This window comes from Drosophila erecta, unplaced genomic scaffold (genome assembly GCF_003286155.1).
Source record: "Drosophila erecta strain 14021-0224.00,06,07 unplaced genomic scaffold, DereRS2 tig00000000-arrow-pilon, whole genome shotgun sequence".
Taxonomy (NCBI): domain Eukaryota; kingdom Metazoa; phylum Arthropoda; class Insecta; order Diptera; family Drosophilidae; genus Drosophila; species Drosophila erecta.
In genome coordinates this window covers 11,453,910-11,473,945 of record NW_020825194.1, presented here as the reverse complement: position 1 = coordinate 11,473,945, position 20,036 = coordinate 11,453,910, and the positions used below count along the sequence as shown (strand labels likewise).

Below are 20,036 nucleotides of genomic sequence, written 5' to 3'. Positions count from 1 at the left end.
TTGAATGAAACCATCTACTCAATATACGTTTTATTGCCTGTGTAAAACCATCTCGACATTACAGGTCAAATTTTAATTGTCTTCAAACGATATAACATACTTGTAATTGCACAGAAATTGAATACAAAATTTGTCGGTTCCTCGTCAAGGTTAAATAAGCAAAAACGCAAGATAGAACCGGGCAACGAATCCGTAAAAGATTCACGCACATAAGTATATATAATCTCAGCAAATAGCCATATGATTTACAAGCTCGATTCTCAGCTGCTGCGCATGCGCAGGAGCAGTTTGGCAATAGCCTGAGCCCTAGTGGGTGATACATCCTTTATTTGTTTGTATAATATCTCTACACTGCGCAGAGTTTGGGGCTGCAAAAAAACGTATTACACAAATGGGATGTGGGTGATAAATATACTGGCACTTACTAAGGTTTTCACATCCAATTGTGATTGTGCTTTGTTGGCTAGGAGCCACAGATTGACTGCCAATTGAGCGATAGATTCCCTCTCCAGGTCAGCGTACCTTACAATCCTAAGAAAGAGTTCCAGGGCTACCTCCGCTTGTGATCGTTGCTGCTGCGCCACTCCCAATGATTTCAGCTGCAGAAGGATGGCATCAACAACCTGAGCACACATATTGTTGACCTCCTGCAAGAATTTTGGATCGTGGCCATACAAATCGTCATTGGATACCACTGTAAAAATACTTTAGTCAGTGATACCGGCATACATATTGTAGTCATTTATCCTACCTCCTTTTATATGATAGGGAAACCTTTCCAGACTTTGTACATAGAGCATATCGAGGGAATGCAGATAGATGATACTCGGTGCAGAGCTGTCGGCTTTGAATTTATGTCTGCCAACCACTTCTAGCAGAAGGCGAAGAAAATAGAGGACTCCCTGCTCCGGACTATCCGGTACCACAATCAATGTGGCCAGGATATTACACATATACGAGACAAGGAAAGGCTCTAAGCTGCGTGGCTTGCCATCGAAGTCAACCGTGGCTGCTGGCAACTCATTAACCAATTGCAATGCTGCCTCAAAGCAAGCATCGGCTGTTGTAGAGAAAGACATTAATATAAAATGGTTGCTGTCAACATTGATTTTATACTAGCCTTGTCCCAGGCAGAGATGCTGCAGAGCCAGCTGTCCGCATAGTAAGTACAAATTCATTTGCTGCTGGACAGCTTCAATGCTGGGAATGGTAATGAAGCAGTAGGCGATGCAGGCCTTAACGAAACCCGTTGACTTCGAACGATTTCGGGTGGCTAACTTGCAGGCCGCATGCACCAGAGTTACGTAGACTGCATCTAGATTGCTGAACGTGCCCCGAGCCTCCACATAAAAACTTAGTTGCTGCTCCAAGTCGTTTCCAAAGTGAACTTTGTGAATAAAGACATTGATGAGCTGGGATATCTGTCGACGTTCGTCATCCACGGACAGGGCACTGAACAAATAGTTGTGTTATTATATTATAAAATATAACTTTGCCATTATTGCAGCACTCACTTCACTGAATCGTTCAAGATCTTTCCGAGATACATCAATGCGTTCGTTACCACGGCGTCGCAGGTATAATGCTCGCTATTCTGTTTGTAGAAACTGAGAATATTTTTGCATACCTCGACACGCACCGACTCCTTTTGGAAGAGATCCAAGTAGGGCAGAAAGTTGGGCTGTATCAGCAGCAGCTCAATGCTGCGATAGTTTTGCATTATCCGGCTAAGAATGTTTTGCAATTGAGAATAGTGCTTTTCATAGGCTTTGCCAAGACACATTCGCGCATTCAGTTCTCCTAGCAATCTGTTTACCTCGTGTATCTGATAAAAAGATTTAAGCATCATTGATTACAATTTTTATATAGGCTTTACACTGACCGTAAAATACTGTGATACAAAGACGGCCCATGTTTCCACACAGTTGATATACTCATTAGGATCAGTCAACTTGTTGATCGTCTCGAAAGCAGCCTTTAGGAAAGTTACCCGCTGCTCCTGCAGAGGAGCGCAGGTGCTAACGCAGCTTCCCAGAGAGCGCAGCAACTGGGACTTGGAGATTCCGGGCGTTTCGGAAGCATTAATAAGCTCTATAAATTCTAATGCATTCGTGGCAATAAATTCCGATTTAAAGGAACTTAGTATAGACATCAGAATAGCACCGCTGTGAATAAATGCAATACAAATTATTTCTGTTAAGCTTCTGAAGGAAAATTACTCACTTATTCTTTAACTGCTTGCACTCATTAAGAATATCCTGCGTGTGCAGTTCGCTTTTGTGAACAAGGCAGAGAAGCATGTAGTCAAAGGCTGGGGCATATAGCTGTAGGTAGGAGCTGGCGGTGACTATCTCCGGATGCAGATTGAAGCGGGCCACAAAGCGAAAGATCTTTAAAAGCATTCATTTTGTAGTAAAAGTATTATGATGTTTAATATTTCTCGCTCTCACCTGAGGATATATGAGGAACAGATCGCTAAAGTTTTCCCTTATGTATGTCTTACTGGGCGTAAGAGTCACGCCCATGCGCACCAGGTAGCAGCGGGCATAGGTCGATACCAGAGGATCAGCTATACCCCTCAATTGATGGGTTAGACGCTGCAGTATTCGCTCATACTCATCGCGCGAGGAGGACAGGAATTCGTAACACTTGAATATTGACAGCTCCAAATAAAGACGCGGCAGCAACTCCCGAATCGAGGCGATCTTGTAAAACCAATTCTGGCACGTATCCCGGGCAGCTTCTCGTTCCCGCTCTAAGGTAGCCGCCGAGGCTGCAGGATCTCCGGAGGCCTTAGCACGCAGGCGTTCGTATACCAGTTTTCCAAAAACATCCAGGATATCAGTGATGAGAACATACTGACTCGGATAGAATTGCAGCACAGTGGTGTCCGCCAGCATCTTGGCACACTGTATGGCTATCTTCAGAGCCTTTACTCGCTGATCGTTGTGCCAGGATTGGATAAGCTCCTGTTTGAGCTGCTCAAATCGCTGAATGTACTCCTGCTGAGTGAGATCCATCATGTGACGCATGCTGCCATCGTCGAAGTGATCTAACTGCTCCAAGCGAAACTTTGTCTTGTCGGCCACCACCGTTTGTGCTTTGACTACGATTGTGATTAATAGTTATGAAAGGTCATACAATTTCCGACCCCTGAACTTACTGCTTTCGGTGCCGCCGTCTAGACTACCAGAAGCCACCAGAAAGCTAGTGGACAGCGATAGTTTCTCGTTGGTGGTAAACCGATTGAGGATGCCTAGTCGTCGGCTGTTCCACTGCAGTGTGTTGTCCTCGGGTTCCGTTCGGTCCTTTTCGCGACGCTTCGACTTGAGATCCTGCAGAGCAGAGTGTGAAAAGCTTAGTCATGTTTCTTGCCGATGCACCACTGTACTTACGAATTCGCTGACCATTTGACTGAGCGGATCGTTGAGCTCATCATCTTGGCGTGCAAACTGCGATAGCGGGTCTGTGCCCTCCAGAGCTCTGCTCAAGGGATTGCTGTCCACCACCTGGTGAAGATTGTGCTTCCATTTAAGTCACTTAGAGATAAGGGCGTTGTATCATTTACCCACCGTCACTGTCTGCTGCTTTAGAGGATGGTCCAGTGTGGTCTGGCCCGCCAGGTGGTTCTTCCGGACCTCGTAGCATCGCGGCACGCACTGCCTGCAGTCGGGTGCAATATTTATCAACGCTTATTTGTTTATTTTCGGGGGAAAATAAATAAATTACCATTCCAAGTTCGCCATAGCGTCGTGGTTGTTGTTGTCGGCATTCCTGTCAGCTGTTTGCCAACATGGCATGGGCGTAGTCCGTGAGGGATGAAACACTCCGAAGAAACTGTACTTGTTCTAGGGATTTCTGTTTAGAACTCAATCTTTTGTATGTATTTCGTTTCGCCAATCGCTAAATATTAATTAAATGGTTTGTCGGATATCAATTTTGTATAGGGAACATATATAAGAAATTACAAATTACTTACAAACCCTAAGTGAGATTAGTGGAATACAGTCTAAAGTAATAATTCTATAATAACTATGTAAATTGCAGTAAGTATTAAAAGAAATGATCAACAAAATAAAATACTAAAGTGAACAAAACATTGCATTTACGAAGAAATATATAAGTTTTGGCATCACAAAAACCCCTTTGCCACTGGCCATGTCTTGTTTCGGTGCGAATGACAAATAGTAACATGAAAACACGGGGTGAATGGCATATGCAGTTGACAAGCGACGCGTTTATTTTTTGTGTTCACAATTATCTTCAAAACGATTTCATTTCGGATTGCGAATGAAAAAATGTCGAAATCTGCGCTGAAACACCTAAAGAGCACCTGCCGCGTATGCGCAAAGTACGCAAGCAACAAGCGATCGCCGAAGATATTCGAGCGGAGCAACACAAAGATGATCGACAACATTGAGGCGCTCACAGGCCTACGGGTAAATTTTCCACTGCGGCTTTATGGAATTTATGTAGCTATAGCGTAATTTATTGGTGCTTCCCCTAGCTGGAGAATTACGGTTGCCTGCCGGATCAGATCTGTGAGTGCTGCAGCATGGAACTGGCCTCTGCCATCAAGCTGAGGGAGCGCTGCATCGCCGCCCAGCGGGAGCTCCTCATGGGATTGACGGAGGAGCAACGACAGGGCATCTCCGCCTTCTACCGGGCGGCTGTAATGGGCGAGGATATTGTACAGACGGTGAAGCCGCCCGACGATGACGAGGTCTATGCCACCTATCAGGAAATCGTCATGGAGGATCCTAAGGAAGAGATCGACGATGCCAAGGTGGAGTATGATAATACCTACTACGAGGTGGCTGAGGGACACGTCGGCGAGGACGACGCAGCCTCATTGATTGAGGAGGCCGACTATGAGTCCGTTATGGCCGAAGACGAAGAGCAGCAGCAAACGTTGGAGCTGGACGAAGACACCGAGCTAATTGTGGGCGATGTGAACGACGCGTACGTCTACGATTCGGATGATGAGGTGGCCGTTCTTGACAACGTGCTGGATGATGAGTACGAGCATGAAAACATTGTGGTCAAGAAGTGTAGTCTTCCGCCGAAGCCGAAAGTCCGTTCGGATGATCCGCGTCGTCGTGGCACTGGAGGAGTGTACATCTGCGAGCAGTGCGGCAATCACATCAAAGGACGCATGGCCTTTGAACTCCACTGTCGTCGCCATCGCGGGGACAAGCAATTCGGCTGCGAGTGAGTATATGTCTACGCCTTTTTTTTTTTTGGATACTGTAAGGCTAAATGGATTTATCCGCAGACTCTGTCAGTCGCGCTTCTGCACAACTTCCGAGCTAAAACGCCACATGCGCAAGCACACCGGGGAGCGCCCGTTTGCATGTCAGTACTGTGGGCGCTGCTTCACCGACTACACCACCCGTGTAAAGCATGAGCGCACCCACACCAATGAGCGGCCCTACGTCTGTGGCACATGCGGCAAGGCCTTCACCACCGGCTACATCCTTAAGAACCATATGCTGATACATTCCGGCGAGCGGGCCTACAGGTGGGTGCAGTCATACATCTACACAGTACAGGGATAGAGATCCAACGATCAGCTTTCCATATTTTTATAGTTCTCGATTTCAAGCAAGTACGGAATTACATAGGGTTTTTCCAAAACATTATGATAAATTGAAAAGTCCGTTGAATACCAGAATTATTTTACACTAATAGAACTAAATGTTGCTCACGAAATTGTGAATGTTTCCATATTAATAGCTGATTACCTTAAATTTGTGAAACTAGTACAGTCACTAATATGTTTTAAAACCGGTAAAATGCGGAATCTTCCCTTCCAGGTGCGAGCTGTGCGACAAGTCCTTTATGCTGCCCACCCACCTGAGCACCCACTTCCGGTCCGGCGTACACAAGCGACACCTGGAGAAGGCGGAGATGAAACAGAACCTGGAGCAGGAGCAGAAACGTGAACTCAAGGAGGAGGAGGAGGACAGCCTGCACATCTAAATCTGGCCCACATATATATATATATACATAGCAATTACAGGCGATGCTGGAACGACAATGGCGCACAGCCAAGGAGCATTTCTGCGAAGAATAAACAAAACCATTTGTAATATGTAGAATTTAATCTTGAATAATAAATCCAAGCTTCAAATCCCAAGTACTGAACATTAATTTCATTCGTAAATTCGCTTCCATGCGAATGGCAAAACCGAACAGCTGATTGAAACGAGCATAGCATTGTTTACAACAAATTCGAAGGCATTATACATATTTCAATTGTTTTAGCGGCTAAAAAAATGGAAGCGAAAGTGTGTCGCACTTGTGGAAAGCGCACAAATGCCGAAAGATCATTGAATATTTTTGAAATGCGCAATCAAACCACACTGGAACACATCAAACTACTAACTGGGGCTTCGGTGAGAGAATATTAATTAATGTGTAAATAGTATATTGAACTCACATTTTGTTTTTAAAGTTTAAGAACTGTAGTACGTTGCCAAATCGTTTATGTGCGTCCTGCCAAACTTGTGTGCAACAAGCCATATCCTTTCGGGAACGCTGTTTGGAAGTGCAAAGGGAGCTGCTTCATTCCCTAGATGATGAAGACTTCCTTAAAATCTGTCAGGAATCTTCGAAAAGGGTCATTAAACAGGAGGGAGAATTGGAACTGTCACAAATCAGCATAGAAATCGAGCGATTGGACGATTTCAATGAAGAACCCAGCCAAAGCTCCGGTTTTAAATTGGAAGACATTCTTAGTGAAGCTGAAATCAACGAGGACGAGCCAAATAATGATGACGATATCGATTATAATGAAGTGGATTACCTTATTTACGAAAGCGATCCTGAAGTAGATGTCATGCAAGAGCTCAATTCAGGCGCTGAAAGTCCAAAGAAAAGAAGAAAACGTCGGAAACCCTGCGACTCCAATGGCACCTACGTTTGCGAGGAGTGCGGAAATCACATAAAAGGACGAATTGCATTTATACTGCACTGTAAGCGACATCGCGGCGTCAAGGAGTTTGGATGCGAGTAAGTGGCTATTCTACTCAATGTTGATCCTAACTAATTCTCCTCATTTAAGATTCTGCGAGGATCGCTTCTGCACGCCGGCGGAACTGAAGCGCCACGTTCGCAAACACACCGGGGAGAAACCTTTTAAGTGCAGACACTGCTCCCGCAGCTTCTCGGACTACAGCACTCGATTGAAGCACGAAAGGACTCACACAAACGAACGGCCCTTTGTCTGCAAGGAGTGTAACAATGCTTTCACCACATCCTATATTCTTAAGAACCACATGCTTGTGCATACCGGTGAAAAGGCTTTTAGGTAAGCGGGAAATTAAAACATTAACTAAACGTTTCTAACAAGCTTCTCTCCTTCCAGGTGCGACCTGTGCGATAAGTCATTCAGTCGCGATACACACCTTAATACCCATTATCGTTCAAATGCTCACAGACGAAAGGCAGGCACAATAATTAATGAACCGTTAAATGATTTCAATTAAGAAGTTTTTAGCTAAACACTCTTTCATAAAAAAGCTATTTTTACAGAAAACTCGAAGGGAATAAACAAAATGTGAACTATATTTGGCTTTAAAAGGTTGAGATGAACTCGTTAAGGTCTAATTTGTACTGTACATTAGAGTGGATGTTTCCAGAGCTGCCAGGCCCAAGGACTCATCTTGCTCCTGCTCAGCGGGCAAAGGCACTTCTATCGTAAAGGCATCCGCCCCTGGTTCTGCCTCCTTTTCCGTCACGAATTTAACCTGATCCGCTGACTGAACACCACCCGTGTCTGCCTTGGATTTCTCCACGTTGTGCTTGTGAGTATTGGAGCGGAAATGAGTCTTCAAGTGGGTGGGTCGCGCAAAGGATCGATGGCACAGCTCACATCTGCAACGGATAGGCTAGGTGAATTATGGACTTGGTCAAAATGATAGTTTACTAGCCTGAACAGGCGCTCGCCTGTATGGATAAGCATGTGGTTCTTGAGTATGTACGAATTGGTAAAGCTTTTGCCACATTGCGCACAAATGAAGGGTCGGTCATTTGTGTGAGTCCGTTCGTGACGCAGGCGACCACTGTAGTTGACGTAGGTGCGGTCACAGTACCGACACTGGAACTTGCGATCTCCAGTATGCATCACTTGGTGTCCTTTCAGCTCGCCGGAGGAGAGGAAGCGGGCGGGGCAGAGTCTGCATGGGTGCAAAATTACACAGTAATCATTAGACCTAATCATTGTGTAGCTAAATGCTTACTTACTCGCACTGGAAGGGTCTAATGCCGCTGTGTTTGCGCAGGTGACGGTCGAAGGAGGACTTTCCCGTAATGTTGTTGCCGCACTGATCGCAAAAGAAAACAGGAAGCGTAACTTTGGGGCGATTTTCATTTTTCCCGCCTTTCTTAAGTAGCCGACGTCGAGTTCTTTTCAATCTGACCGGTGAGGTGGGTTCATCATCCTCGGAAGAGCTGGACATCGCTTTGATGGCCAGCTCCATGTCTGCTTCGTTGCACGAGTCCAGGTGATCGATGCCGTCGTCCTCCTCGTCACCATTGCTCAGGCTTTCAAGCTTAATCATTACCTCCAGCGGACTTGCTGGCGTCTTTGGAGCGGTGTCTTCATGCCGGTGTCTTTGGGAGCGGGCACTGCGTCGAACTGAGGAGCGCGATGTGGCTGCTTCGCTCCTGACCAGCGACTCCTCAAATATTTTCTGGCTGCTCAGGCAGCGATCGCGGAAGGATATGGCGCTATTCAGATCCGCCTGGCAGGTCTCGCACATCCAGTCGGGTAAATCGGGTACACATTGCAGCTGCCATAAAGGATATAACATTTTAATTAATGAAATCATTGTATTTCGTAGGCTTACCAGAACACCGGTGAGCAAGTTGATTTGCTGCAGCACTTTCCGGGCACCATTGTTAAATAGTTTCAGTGACTTCGAGTTGTCCGTGCTGCTGGCACACACGCGGCACACATTTTGCAGCATTTTACCAGGTTACTCGAAACTAATTGGTAAATTTCTAATTGTAAACAAGACAGCCACCCAAAACTGATTTGACATTTGCCCCGAAGCATCGCACTAGCTATCCCACCTGAGACGTTTTGCAGCACTGGTGTCTTATAAGACCACTAAATCGTAACGGCTGCTACTAATTTAAATCCAACTAGTTATACAATCAATACAAATTTATTGTTTTCGGTGTCCCACAAAATTAGGTAATTACCCTTAAATGTATTACCCATTTATTTCATTTATGTGTAGTACACATATTTAGTATACCACTTGAATTAAAACTCAGTTCGTCTTTCTTAGAACCTAAATATCAAAATTGTTAGGTTAGTCTCAGAAACGATTACCTTTTTTATCTCCTGAAACATGTTGTTCTTAACATTTCATAGCTGGAGCTAAGTAATGCCTCAAGATCAATTGGCATTGCCTTTCCGACTCTCCACATTTTGGAGGTGCATCATGGATCGGGAGTGCGTGACCAGGTGCGCCTTCCTCTGGAAGGAGCGATCGCAGAGCTCGCACCGGAAATTCCTCTCGCCCGTGTGGATGACCATGTGGTTCCTCAGGACGTAGGCTGTGGTGAACTTCTTGCCACACTCTTCGCACACATAGGGTCGATCGTTGGTGTGAGTCCTCTCGTGGATCAGGCGACCCATGTAGCTGACATACCTCTTCTCGCAGAAGCGACAGGCAAACGGTTGCTCCCCGGTGTGGACACGGTGGTGGGCACGTAGTTCACCAGAGGAAAGAAACCTGGCCGTACAATTGCTAAAAAAATGCGAAATTAGCATGCCAATCTGCAATTGTAATCTGTGAGCGGGTCTTACTTGCAGCCAAAGGGTCGTTCGCCTGTGTGTTTTCTCATGTGGCGTTGGAAAACGGATTTCGATGTGGCATGGGTCCCGCACAGCTCGCATATGTAAATTTGGTCATCCAGTTTGGTTGATACTTTGGGAACCTTTCGGGGAGGTACCCACTTCTCATCTATTTCATCTTCCTTCTGCTCTGCTTCCGTGTCTCGAATCAGACTATGGTCCGTGGACTCCTCTTCAATCAGTACCTGAAAGATTTCTTCGACCAACACGCATTTTTCCGATTCCAGCTGCGACTTGGCCTTGGTATCTTCTTCACCCGACGACAAGTCGTCCTCGATGGTAAGCCATTTACTCTGGGTCTTGATGCAAAGCTTCCGGAATGCCAATGCCGATCTGAGTTCCGACTGACAGCAAAGGCACATGAAACCGGGAACATCGTCCAACTCCAACAACTGGTACTGATATTATTTATACATATTTTCAGCAACCTTTCCACTCACCCTCAGTCCGGTTATCATGTGCAAGTGCTTTAGATATTTTCGGTTGGCCAAATCGAAGAGATTCAGGCTCTTCTCACAGATCTTCTGCCTTCCGCAGACTCTACAGACGTTGTTCAGCATCTCGATCACTAAACTCGACTGATAGAATGGCAATTGTATGGTGATCCCATTTAGAGGAAAACGGGATAAATTATTCATTCATGGCAGCAATGGAGGGAGAGTTTTGTAAAGTTCCAATCTTTATTTGAATAAGTATTAATCTGTTAACAACTGGAGCAGTCTGATAAAACAGAAACTGCCTACAAAATGTAAACTTAATAATAGGTGTAAATAATAATGAAATCATCAAACTGAACCATGGGTATTATACTTCAAATAAGTACCATCTGCAAGCTAAGGATGTGCAGTATCAACTTTTAAAAACAAAACAAATTGCTTTATATTTTTGTTTTGGTATATACACAAAGTTCACGTAAAAATGTGTCAATATGTATTCAGAGAGTTTTCATTTAAAATTGTTTGTTCATTTTTGTACCTTGTGGGTTAAATCCTGATGTCTGAATATATCTTAAATAACTACAAGTTAAGAGTTAGTAATTTTGTTTCAAATATGAAATATAACAATAATTTGTTAGTTACTATTTGGAAGACGATTGTAAAAGTTTCAAAACTTCAATATTTTTGAGATTCTAAATTTGTAAGATTTTTAGGTTTTCACACTAAAAATACCTTTTCAGCCCAATAAGTATGTGGGTATAATTAATGTCTCTGGTAAGACCATATAGGCACTTTTGTGATATTAAGGAAGCAAACGACCAATTGCAGTGCACTGTAAATTATGCAAAAAATAGCAAAAAGTCTCAAATAATATGGCCATTTAAAAACTACAAACTATAAAAAGCATTATTTACTTCCGAAGCTGTCTTAGTGTTGCTGGGTTTTAAGGAATTTTCAAAATTCACCAATATTTTTAGACCGATACTTGATATTGTCTTTTGTGCTTTCAGCTGTTATTAAGTCTTTGTGGATTAGCTGATCTTTGTTTTTGGTATTTTGATAAATCATATGGCTTCTTGAGCTGTGTTAAACTTCCTGGCACAAAATGTCGAACTGCGACTGCACTAGATCTTCGTCAATGGAACTGATCAGTGGGGTGCCTTGGGACCAGGTTTCATCGGACTCAAAACTGAGCATGGACATGTATTCCGACGACGATGAGATGGCTTCAGCGTTTCGCTTATGGGTATTTGAGATGAAGTGGGTGGCGAGGTGCTTCTTCAGGCTGAACGAGCGATCGCAGACATCGCAGCTGCAAAGGGAATGACATATGATAACACAATGTTTCCTGAGGGGAATGCTTTGATTTCATCAAGTACCTATACTTCCTTACATCTTGGTGGGACGCCATATGGGCCTTCAAGATGCAGGTCCTGGTGAAGGCCTTGCCGCACTGCTCGCACACAAAGGGCCGCTCGTTGGTGTGGACACGCTCGTGCTTCTTTCTGCCCACCACGGAGAAGTAGCGACGATCGCAGTAGCGACAGGCGAACGGGGGCTCCACGGTGTGGTGGGCCAGATTGTGGACCTTCAGCTCACTCGCTGCCAAAAAGGTCTTTGGGCACTCCCTGTAAAATACAGATTCTTAATGTTGATACTGTACGCAGAAAACGAATTTACATATGTGTGTGTGTACAATGTACGCTGATCGGATTCGAGATAATGGACCAGATACCAAGAAGTTAGATAATGAGGTTGATTGTTAAAACCTATTTAAACATCAGTAAAAGTATAAAGTAAAGTGTGCACTTACTTGCAGGGAAAGGGCCTTAGTCCGGAGTGCTCAAACTTGTGCCTGTCCAGAGATGACTTATTGTTTTTAATAACTCCACAGATGGCGCACTTGTGGATTTGAACATTGGGTAACTCTTGATCCGACTCCAAGCCATCCTCATCCGGTAGATCTATTTCCTCCAGGTTAACATCGCTATCCGTGGCATCCGGCTCATTGGAGATCTCCACCGGCTGATCAAATTCATCATCACCAACTGCAGCATCCGCTGAAGTTTTATTCTCGTTCGTTACGACAATATCGACGATTTCCAGTGGCATCCTGGCTCGCCCCTTTCGCCGCTGGTTCGTTTTCTTCTTGGGTGAGGGATCATTGGGCTCTACCTTCTCTTTCTCGTTGGCCCCCACTTCATCGGTTTGCTGTAAGGGCACCCACTTCTTCTGCTGCAGGATGCACTGCCTCCGGAAAATCATGGCCGAGTGGAGATCGGTCTGGCAGCAGAAGCACACCATATCCGGAGCATTGGGAATCTGCTGAAGCTGCACAAAAAAAAAAAAGGAAGTGCTCATACATATGTAAATTGAGCGATCCATTTTTATGCTTCACTCACGCGAATTCCGGTTATCAGCTGGATGCGGCGAAGAACATCCCGTCTGCCGGGCTGGAAGAGCGCCACGGCTTTGGGGCACAGCCGGCTCCTGCCGCAAACTCGGCACACGTTTATTAACATTTCACGTTTTTGATTTAAAGAAATAAAATAAAAAGAGTTGGTTGGGGCTAATGTCCATTCACAGCGAAACGCAAACACTGCCAGTGTTGTAAGCGAGCAATGACATTCAATTTTAAATTACGCGCCAAGGTGTTGGGATTCTAACAAGAATTTATAGGAACATTTTGCAGTATTCATTAAGGGATTTTTCTTTCTCAACTAGTTAATAAAAAAACTTAGATTGGGATGTCTAAATGAGTTTTGGGTTTATTTGACTGAGTGCTTTGAACTGCTGAGGCCAGAGCTATTACGAACTGCTAGAAACCTTTATGAATTTAGGGCCGAAAAAGCGGTAGGAATAAAGAAAGTCCTAGGCGTTCGAGCAGTCGTTGTCCTCGTACGCCTTGATGGCATTCTCCTTGATCTGCAGCTCCTTGTGGAACAGGACCTCGTTGTGCAGCGCCTCCTCGCGTTCGCGGGCTATCTTGAGCTCGAGCAGATCAAGGCGCCGTTGCTCGATCATAACGCGATAGCGATGCAGCTCATACTGCCGCTGGCGGAAAGTGGGCAGCTGGCTGGTGCCTGCACTCCCGCTGCTGACACTCGAGCACTTGTTGCCCCCTGGTGCTGCTGGTGATGATCCGACCTTCGTCCCGGCGGCCACCTTGCTCGCCGCAGTGCGGCGCCTAATTGGCGATGTGCTCCGCCGAGATGTGGGCGCCGAGACATGGACACTGATCAGTTCGCTGCGCGAATATGGCGATGGCTCCTGGTCCTGGACGGGACTGTTCTTGGGTACCTCCAGCTCGCCGGAGTAGCATGAATCCGTGTCGTTAGCTAACGACATGCGCCGACGCTGGCCAAACCGAGGCTCCACCTCGCGTACAACACACATCTGCTGCGGCGGCAGGCTGAACGCCTCCATCTTGAGGTCCGATACCAGTTTACAGGAGGTTGATCCCTGGGAAGTGCTCGGGCATCGTTCAGTAGCCAGGTCCTTGCTCCGCTTGTTCTTCAGCGACTCGTGGGAGGGCTTGTAGCGCAATGCCAAGCTTGGCTTGGCCGTCAGCAAGATATCTGTCGAATCCGCGGGCTCCGTTGCTGCAACTTTCTTTTCGCCGCGCTGACGCTTGTGGATTCCGTCAAAGAGACGCCGCCAGTAGATGATCGCCTGCTCCTTGGAGCTGATCTCCTTGGGCTCCGGCAGTGAGGTGGCCGATGAGTGCGTGGCATTCCAGGTTGGTTCCCGTAGGCTAACCGACTTTTTGCCCACTTCGCTTTCGCCGGTGCTGGCGCTCTTTGTGTTAACCTCTTGCCAGTGTTCTGAGGCCGTGCGTCTCTTGGTGGGCACATCGGTCACCTGACCTCGGCTCAGGCTGCGCGTGGTTAGGCGCCGATAGTTGACCAGGGAGTCGAAGGTTTCCTCCTCCTCGTTGAGCTTCCACATGACGCGGCGACTGCTACTGGACATTGAGCGTCCAAAGGTCTCTTCTGGAAAAAGAAAGCACATTGGCTTAACGACTTAAGGATGCTACTTTCGGTTAACTCACCCGACTTGTGGTTTCGATCCATGGCGATGGCTTGAGTTTCCCGCTGACAAATAAACTTTGCCGGATCTTCGAAAGTGCCACTGGCCTGCAGCAGTTCTGGTTTTGAATTTATAGAGTTTACTAATTTCGGAGACCTGTCTGTGTGTAGCTGAATATCTGAAATTTTGGAGGCACAAAATAAAATACATCTATCATACTCGAAAAGATCTTACTGAACCCACGGCCTACTAATAACAGATGTTGGTTCTTTCTTTCGATCTTTAATATTCATTTTCATCGAGTGTATAGGTTCTTTTAAATTTTTGTTTGTTGTTTTGTTTATTAACTATCCGTTTTACACGCGCTTTAAAAGTATGTTAACATTTTGCGTTTAACGAAATTACATAAATATTATACAGGTAAATTATTCAACTTAGGATTGTGGCTTTGGTTTTCTTTCAGCTTCCAGCTGTTTGGTTTCAGTAAAATTGTTTCCTTCGTTTTAAAAGCATGAGATTTGTGGACTGTTGCGAGTTTTTGTGATCAGTTTGTGCGTTATTCTGCTATGAAACCACACAAAGTTCTTACAAATTATACACAATCTTTGGTGTAGCTTAAACAATGTTTTTGGACATTAGTGACTAGCATCAGAGGAGCTGCAATCCTCGATTCGGGCGGGGATAATTGAGCGTGATTTACTGGGTGTTTTGAGTTGCCAATAGGCAGAATTGGAGAAGAAATGTTTCGCAAGGATATTGCGGCAGCAAAATGGAGGGTTTTTGCCTAGTTTTTAACACTCTATCAATGTTTAATATGACTTAGCTAATTTGTTTTTCGCTTTCTTGTAAAGCGGACAAACCGCTTGGGTTTACTTTGTTTTTTAGTACCGTCTTGAACATGTTATTTACGCTACTTGCTAGTTTTATATAAAGTAGTTTCATTAAAGTACACACATGGTTTAGACTTTTAACTGGGCTTCATTATGCGCGGCTCTGTTCTTGTTGTTTTCTCCTGCTTTTGAATATCGGTATGAAATATTAACCGCGTGGCTTGGTGATAATGAATTACTTGAATGCCCTCTTGGCCATCTGATTCATGATTCTCATTCTGACTAGATTTTGTGAGATATTCTACTGATTTTTTACAATTGTTTTTAAGACTCGAGCTATCTGTGAACTATTATAAATTATTATTTCCACACATTAAATTTGTTTTTCGGCTGTTTTCAATATTTTTTTTACAAAAAAATTGTCATCTTAAAATTGTGAAAATTATTCAAGTTTTAGGTTTTGCTTGTTGTCTTATATTGGTTCCAATTGATGCTTAAATGTTAACAATTTTTGTATATAAAACCGTTAAATATATGTATATAAGAGTGTGTGTATGTTATCATAAACCTTACTATACATAATTATTAATATGCTACATATGTGTTTTGTTTTGTTTTGTTTCCTTTTTTGTTTGGTTTCCTCCTCGGCCATGAGCAATTCAGCTGCCTACTGCTACTCAGTTTCATTACATTTCATTACACTGCACACTATCCTTTTTCGATCGTGTGGTTTGCTAAACTTTCGCATGTATATTTGCTGCTAGTTGGCTGGTGTTTCTGTCTATGTGGCTAATCATAAGTTACTGGACGACACAGCGAGAAAACGAAGACGATGGCATACCACACCTCGGTCAGGTAAAGGGCGATCTGCAGCGTGCACAGGCAGTACTCCAGGCGCAGTCGGTAGGTCTGCAGCAGCAGCAGATAGGAGACGCCCACGAAGCAGGGGGCGGTCATGAAGACCGACAGTATGGCCGACCAACCTGTGTGCGAAGAGCAGAAGGGTTCATTAGAATCTGGGTTAGATTAACTGATTCTAAATGACATAGATACTACTATAATAACCAAATCTTAATATAAACATGGTAATGAGCTATTCAGTTTTTGAGTTTAGTAGTTCCGTTTGATTAACTAGACGATTGATAACGCTATAGAGGGTGATTCTGTTGTTTTAGCATATCCTATAATTAGACCAGCAAGCGAGCGGGAGCCTCTACCTCGATCGGCCAGCGAACTCATGCGCCCCATTATCAATCGGATCGTCTCGAAGACAATGAAGCCAATCATCACCCCCGTGTCCAGGGCCAGCGAATGTCCCGTGTAGCTGAGATTGATGGCCTTCAGGAGGCCCATGGCCATCTCGCAGCAGGCGAACATGCCGAAGTAGAACGAGTTGAGGTAGATCAACACCTCGTAGTTCATGCTGGGATTGGGCTTCTTCGGCACGAGCGGTGGCGGACGCTTGGGCGGCATCTTTTTGCCGGCTTAGCACCTCCTCCTCTGGCTGCTGGTTCTACTTTTCCTCCTGTTTCCTTCCCCTTGATGTCTACAAATTGGACCGAATTGATCTCCCGGATCGCTCACACGGCGGCGTTGCTCACGTTGGGCACTGTATTTATAGACTGACCATAATAATAACGCGAACCTGCCGTGCTGCTTGCTTGGCCACTGCAGCGGCTGCGGCATCGGCATCGGTACGGCGGTCTCACGGTTTGTCGCTGCGAAATGTGCTGTTTATTTGAATAATGTGCTGCTGGTCGTTGTCGCCTTTTTTATTTGTTTTCTCTGCTCGGTGTTTGGGTCAGCATTGACCGGCAGATAGCCTGCCTAGAAATGTGGGGAGAATGATTTCACTGGCCATCACTAGGCTAGTAGGAAAGTACACCATTTAAAACTCCCTAGGTGGAATAATCCCCAAGGCACAGAACTGCCATTAAATGGGAACCTTGAAATGCAGGGCAGGTTAGGTGTATGTAAGCCAAGCATCGGTGGTGTTTAAATGTAATTTAAAATACGTTTAGAAGGCATATAATAAAATGAACTCATAAAGCGTTAAAACCATTATGCCCCGCTAATGTGTCTAGAGGCTCTCTCACGTAAATCGTACGGGGCATGTGGGCTAGCCAAGTTGACAATAAACAGCCCTCTCAACTGGCCATTACAGCCAGGCTAACGTGCCCGCTGTGGGCCGTGTATATTACATTCAAATTAGAAGTGTACATTGCACCTAGGGGACAGTGCAGCCGTGTTGCACGAGCCATGCAGTTCGCATATAATTTTAGACCATCAGAGCCGTATAAAAATACCAGAACCGAGCGGGTCCGAGGAGCAACTGCGCCAGCACGGACAAAAGAATGCAACCAAGAAATGCAAATTAAATGCAGCTTTGCTTTTGATATAATCGGACGCGTCGTGTTTCGCTGCGTTGTGATTTCCGCGGGCGCGAATGATCTGTGCGGATTATATAAGTTGATAAAGGTCCACGTACCTTGTTGAAAATCCTTCTAAACTGCCATCCAATGGGTATGTTTCGCTACGAAGTTTGTTCCAATATCGGGTTGTTTAGCGTGGATCCCTAGGCGGTCTAGTATAGTATTTTTTGTTTTGTTTTTATGTGCGGCGGCTTAGTCTGCATTAAAGTGGCTTAGTTTTGAGGCCTTTGCTAATCGCTTGATGTGAAAGTGCCAGAGGAAAGTGTATCGTCTTCGTCGTAGTCGTCGCTCGGCTGTGGATGCATCATCTCCTTCTCCTCCAGGTGGGAGTGTTAGTGCTGGCTTGGTCTTGATCTCGATCTTGGTCGTTGACGTGGCGGCGGCAACGCGGCTTATCAACTGCTAGGTGTATGTGACGGGGCGACACATTGTACAAATGAATATGCTGGCGTAGACTAGTTCAGCACCTTGTAGGGTGATCATTAAGGCACTCAGAATAATTTCGAGTTTGAGAACAAAGGTTTGAAAACAACACAAGTAGATAACAATAGCAAGACTGGGCAGTGTTAATATTACGGATGCGGTTGCTTGCCAGCCTGCAAAGATAGAAAAACAAGGAAAATGTTAGCAACAGATGCACGAAAAATCGTATAATCCGTCTTGTTTGTTTATAATTTATAGTTTATTCGATTGAAATTGATTCAGTGTTTCAAACTATTATAGTAATAATTTTATGTTTATCCGACAGAACTCATAATATTTACAGCCTCAATTGCTTTTCCAATAACTCATTTTGATGATTCGCTTTGATAGATTTGCTTTGCATATTGCTTAATGTGCCAGAAGGGCGCCTTACCCCTGCCACCATAAAACGCGTTTTTTCATCCGGGGTGATGACCATAATTACGCATACGCCGTGCGGGCTAGATACATATACATATGTACGCCCAAACGTTTATGGGTTATAATCGCGGTGGCAGGGGTATGGCATGAAATGGGGTATGGTGACCGGGCAAACAAATATTTTGCCATGTCATCATCGCTGCCGTTGGACTTTTCCCCACTACGGCAGTGCCAGTGGAGTATGGAGTACTCACCACGATCGCTTAGACTGCTCTTCCGGCCGAAGACAATGCGCACGGTCTCGATGATGCACAGTGAGAGCAGAATGCTAGCCTCCCGGGACAACGCGTTCTCGCCGTAGTTGAGATTGATAGCCTTTAGAACGCCCACGCCCACTTCGAAGGCGGCGTACATGCCAAAGTAGAACGAGTTCAGATACATAAGTATCTCATAGATGAGGCTGGCGTTCATGGTGGCCGCTACTGCGGAATCGAGTCCGTGACCGTTGCCGAATCCGTGTCCTCCTGCGTAGCTCCCAGTTCCTCAAGGCGGCAGGTGCGTCGCCTCTAACCGATTGGATGTCACCTGGGCAGTTTGGAGCAGCTCCTCCCGCTTTTCCACTGGCAGCAGCAGCAGGTGTTTCGGCTTCTTTACGCCAGCATTGGAACCTTTGGGCGGTATGTGGTGGGTGGTGCCTGCTGGACTGAACAAGTTTTGCTAATTGCGGTCTGCTTGTATTTACTTATGTGCATACATACATACAGTCAAACTACCTCAACTAGAACTGCAAAAATCAATCGAACTTAAAAGCTGTTTTTGTTGTACCTATGCAAGTACATACGTACATACATATGTATCTATGTAATTATTTAATAGCATTAGATTGACCGCCATTTTAAGTCATTACCTATTTTACGGTAAATGGGAAGTATATGTATATACAACAGTACTCTTAGGTTTTAGAACCCACTTGCTTCGTCACTAAAGGATTCTTTTGATTGCCGTTTCTATTTATGGAAGTTTGACTGTATTTACTTGGTGTCCTCACCTCTTCCACTGCTTCTTCTTCTTGTTCTCGTTCTCTGCTCTTCCTCTTCCTCAGGCTGCTCCGCCGTTACTGTTGTTGCCCTCCTTCTGGTTGAGGTCCCGTTGTCATGGGAGTATATGGATGTTATGCTATGTATATGCAATGCACGCAGGCGACAACTCTATGCTAATATTAAGTACATGCGTTCACGTTTATTTATACGCGTGTGCGTTGTTGTTGCCCGCTGGCCTGGCTGGTTGTTGTTGTTGGTTTGTTGGCGAGAGACGAGTGGCACATAGAGGGGCTTATATAAAAACTCTGCCCAGGAGGAAAGGAACCTCTCCCCGCGCTCCGACGCACATGCACAAGTGTGCCCATGGGCGAGTTACGGAGAAATTGCCAATTCCAATTGGAAAATTTGAGAGCCTGCGTGTTCCGGTCACACTGGAAATCAAATATTATCCCATTGAGTTCCTTCATTCGCTAAATATGTTAACAGTTTCTACAGTAGCACTTTACAAAGTACTTAATTTGTTTAAATAAAAATGGCTTTGAACGTTGCACAAG

General features: G+C 45.1%; 9 protein-coding genes across 11 annotated transcripts; 2 read left to right on the top strand and 7 right to left on the bottom strand.

Moving 5' to 3' along the window:
* On the bottom strand, window positions 1-3,884 carry LOC6552591 (UPF0505 protein CG8202). Its single transcript, XM_001980884.3, has 12 exons — window positions 3,730-3,884; window positions 3,573-3,663; window positions 3,396-3,509; window positions 3,164-3,335; window positions 2,451-3,106; window positions 2,224-2,390; window positions 1,883-2,165; window positions 1,515-1,825; window positions 1,121-1,452; window positions 752-1,060; window positions 426-694; window positions 1-368 (listed from the first exon to the last, which is right to left on the bottom strand). The coding sequence occupies exons 1-12, from the start codon at window positions 3,798-3,800 to the stop codon at window positions 261-263; spliced, it is 2,883 nt and encodes a 960-aa protein (XP_001980920.2). The 5' UTR covers window positions 3,801-3,884; the 3' UTR covers window positions 1-260.
* A 244-nt stretch (window positions 3,885-4,128) lies between these two features.
* Window positions 4,129-6,139, top strand: LOC6552592 (transcription factor Ouib). The gene is made up of 4 exons (XM_001980885.3): window positions 4,129-4,439; window positions 4,508-5,211; window positions 5,276-5,521; window positions 5,817-6,139. The coding sequence occupies exons 1-4, from the start codon at window positions 4,299-4,301 to the stop codon at window positions 5,980-5,982; spliced, it is 1,257 nt and encodes a 418-aa protein (XP_001980921.1). The 5' UTR covers window positions 4,129-4,298; the 3' UTR covers window positions 5,983-6,139.
* Window positions 6,140-6,162: 23 nt separating this feature from the next.
* Window positions 6,163-7,571, top strand: LOC6552593 (transcription factor Ouib). Its single transcript, XM_001980886.3, has 4 exons — window positions 6,163-6,398; window positions 6,458-7,014; window positions 7,067-7,312; window positions 7,370-7,571. The coding sequence occupies exons 1-4, from the start codon at window positions 6,279-6,281 to the stop codon at window positions 7,488-7,490; spliced, it is 1,044 nt and encodes a 347-aa protein (XP_001980922.1). The 5' UTR covers window positions 6,163-6,278; the 3' UTR covers window positions 7,491-7,571.
* LOC6552594 (transcription factor Ouib) lies at window positions 7,553-9,120 on the bottom strand. Its single transcript, XM_001980887.3, has 4 exons — window positions 8,853-9,120; window positions 8,248-8,795; window positions 7,935-8,180; window positions 7,553-7,878 (listed from the first exon to the last, which is right to left on the bottom strand). The coding sequence occupies exons 1-4, from the start codon at window positions 8,970-8,972 to the stop codon at window positions 7,608-7,610; spliced, it is 1,185 nt and encodes a 394-aa protein (XP_001980923.1). The 5' UTR covers window positions 8,973-9,120; the 3' UTR covers window positions 7,553-7,607.
* A 24-nt stretch (window positions 9,121-9,144) lies between these two features.
* LOC6552595 (transcription factor Ouib) lies at window positions 9,145-10,448 on the bottom strand. Its single transcript, XM_001980888.3, has 3 exons — window positions 10,312-10,448; window positions 9,824-10,263; window positions 9,145-9,764 (listed from the first exon to the last, which is right to left on the bottom strand). The coding sequence occupies exons 1-3, from the start codon at window positions 10,429-10,431 to the stop codon at window positions 9,410-9,412; spliced, it is 915 nt and encodes a 304-aa protein (XP_001980924.1). The 5' UTR covers window positions 10,432-10,448; the 3' UTR covers window positions 9,145-9,409.
* Window positions 10,449-10,789: 341 nt separating this feature from the next.
* LOC6552596 (transcription factor Ouib) lies at window positions 10,790-12,932 on the bottom strand. Its single transcript, XM_001980889.3, has 4 exons — window positions 12,711-12,932; window positions 12,122-12,639; window positions 11,688-11,936; window positions 10,790-11,620 (listed from the first exon to the last, which is right to left on the bottom strand). The coding sequence occupies exons 1-4, from the start codon at window positions 12,828-12,830 to the stop codon at window positions 11,395-11,397; spliced, it is 1,113 nt and encodes a 370-aa protein (XP_001980925.1). The 5' UTR covers window positions 12,831-12,932; the 3' UTR covers window positions 10,790-11,394.
* A 118-nt stretch (window positions 12,933-13,050) lies between these two features.
* LOC6552597 lies at window positions 13,051-14,622 on the bottom strand. Its single transcript, XM_001980890.3, has 2 exons — window positions 14,360-14,622; window positions 13,051-14,300 (listed from the first exon to the last, which is right to left on the bottom strand). Exons 1-2 carry the CDS (start codon window positions 14,379-14,381, stop codon window positions 13,180-13,182), a joined length of 1,143 nt encoding a protein of 380 aa, XP_001980926.1. The 5' UTR covers window positions 14,382-14,622; the 3' UTR covers window positions 13,051-13,179.
* A 997-nt stretch (window positions 14,623-15,619) lies between these two features.
* LOC6552438 lies at window positions 15,620-16,787 on the bottom strand. Its single transcript, XM_001980891.3, has 2 exons — window positions 16,385-16,787; window positions 15,620-16,150 (listed from the first exon to the last, which is right to left on the bottom strand). Exons 1-2 carry the CDS (start codon window positions 16,638-16,640, stop codon window positions 15,957-15,959), a joined length of 450 nt encoding a protein of 149 aa, XP_001980927.1. The 5' UTR covers window positions 16,641-16,787; the 3' UTR covers window positions 15,620-15,956.
* Window positions 16,788-17,659: 872 nt separating this feature from the next.
* On the bottom strand, window positions 17,660-19,881 carry LOC6552439 (transmembrane protein 216). Of its 3 annotated transcripts, none has more exons than XM_026975842.1 (3): window positions 19,491-19,881; window positions 18,697-19,159; window positions 17,660-18,195 (listed from the first exon to the last, which is right to left on the bottom strand). In XM_026975842.1, the coding sequence occupies exons 2-3, from the start codon at window positions 18,911-18,913 to the stop codon at window positions 18,002-18,004; spliced, it is 411 nt and encodes a 136-aa protein (XP_026831643.1). In that variant the 5' UTR covers window positions 18,914-19,159; window positions 19,491-19,881; the 3' UTR covers window positions 17,660-18,001. The 3 variants fall into 3 exon arrangements, with proteins under 3 accessions (XP_026831643.1, XP_001980928.1, XP_026831648.1); XM_001980892.3 differs by having other exon boundaries at window positions 18,697-19,145; XM_026975847.1 differs by having other exon boundaries at window positions 18,697-19,140.
* Between the last annotated feature and the right edge of the window lie 155 nt (window positions 19,882-20,036).

Bases quoted from the DNA above. Each gene is read 5' to 3' on its own strand.
- LOC6552592 (XM_001980885.3), top strand. From the start codon at position 4,299: ATGTCGAAATCTGCGCTGAAACACCTAAAGAGCACCTGCCGCGTATGC. The intron at 5,212-5,275 runs GTGAGTATATGT...ATTTATCCGCAG, and splicing joins GACAAGCAATTCGGCTGCGA to ACTCTGTCAGTCGCGCTTCT. The intron at 5,522-5,816 runs GTGGGTGCAGTC...CTTCCCTTCCAG, and splicing joins TCCGGCGAGCGGGCCTACAG to GTGCGAGCTGTGCGACAAGT.
- LOC6552591 (XM_001980884.3), bottom strand. From the start codon at position 3,800: ATGCCATGTTGGCAAACAGCTGACAGGAATGCCGACAACAACAACCAC. The intron at 3,336-3,395 runs GTAAGTACAGTG...TCTGCTCTGCAG, and splicing joins GTCAAATGGTCAGCGAATTC to GATCTCAAGTCGAAGCGTCG. The intron at 3,107-3,163 runs GTAAGTTCAGGG...TCACAATCGTAG, and splicing joins AGACGGCGGCACCGAAAGCA to TCAAAGCACAAACGGTGGTG.
- LOC6552597 (XM_001980890.3), bottom strand. From the start codon at position 14,381: ATGGATCGAAACCACAAGTCGG. The intron at 14,301-14,359 runs GTGAGTTAACCG...TTCTTTTTCCAG, and splicing joins GGATCGAAACCACAAGTCGG to AAGAGACCTTTGGACGCTCA.
- LOC6552438 (XM_001980891.3), bottom strand. From the start codon at position 16,640: ATGCCGCCCAAGCGTCCGCCACCGCTCGTGCCGAAGAAGCCCAATCCC. The intron at 16,151-16,384 runs GTAGAGGCTCCC...CTTCGCACACAG, and splicing joins GAGTTCGCTGGCCGATCGAG to GTTGGTCGGCCATACTGTCG.
- LOC6552595 (XM_001980888.3), bottom strand. From the start codon at position 10,431: ATGCTGAACAACGTCTGTAGAGTCTGCGGAAGGCAGAAGATCTGTGAG. The intron at 10,264-10,311 runs GTGAGTGGAAAG...TATCAGTACCAG, and splicing joins ACATGATAACCGGACTGAGG to TTGTTGGAGTTGGACGATGT. The intron at 9,765-9,823 runs GTAAGACCCGCT...GCATTTTTTTAG, and splicing joins GAACGACCCTTTGGCTGCAA to CAATTGTACGGCCAGGTTTC.
- LOC6552594 (XM_001980887.3), bottom strand. From the start codon at position 8,972: ATGCTGCAAAATGTGTGCCGCGTGTGTGCCAGCAGCACGGACAACTCG. The intron at 8,181-8,247 runs GTAAGTAAGCAT...GCACCCATGCAG, and splicing joins ATTAGACCCTTCCAGTGCGA to ACTCTGCCCCGCCCGCTTCC. The intron at 7,879-7,934 runs GCTAGTAAACTA...TATCCGTTGCAG, and splicing joins ACAGGCGAGCGCCTGTTCAG to ATGTGAGCTGTGCCATCGAT.
- LOC6552439 (XM_026975842.1), bottom strand. From the start codon at position 18,913: ATGAACGCCAGCCTCATCTATGAGATACTTATGTATCTGAACTCGTTC. The intron at 18,196-18,696 runs GTGAGTACTCCA...CTATCTTTGCAG, and splicing joins GAGCAGTCTAAGCGATCGTG to GCTGGCAAGCAACCGCATCC.
- LOC6552596 (XM_001980889.3), bottom strand. From the start codon at position 12,830: ATGTTAATAAACGTGTGCCGAGTTTGCGGCAGGAGCCGGCTGTGCCCC. The intron at 11,937-12,121 runs GTAAGTGCACAC...TGTATTTTACAG, and splicing joins CTAAGGCCCTTTCCCTGCAA to GGAGTGCCCAAAGACCTTTT. The intron at 11,621-11,687 runs GTACTTGATGAA...TTCCCTTTGCAG, and splicing joins CAAGATGTAAGGAAGTATAG to CTGCGATGTCTGCGATCGCT.
- LOC6552593 (XM_001980886.3), top strand. From the start codon at position 6,279: ATGGAAGCGAAAGTGTGTCGCACTTGTGGAAAGCGCACAAATGCCGAA. The intron at 7,015-7,066 runs GTAAGTGGCTAT...TCCTCATTTAAG, and splicing joins GTCAAGGAGTTTGGATGCGA to ATTCTGCGAGGATCGCTTCT. The intron at 7,313-7,369 runs GTAAGCGGGAAA...CTCTCCTTCCAG, and splicing joins ACCGGTGAAAAGGCTTTTAG to GTGCGACCTGTGCGATAAGT.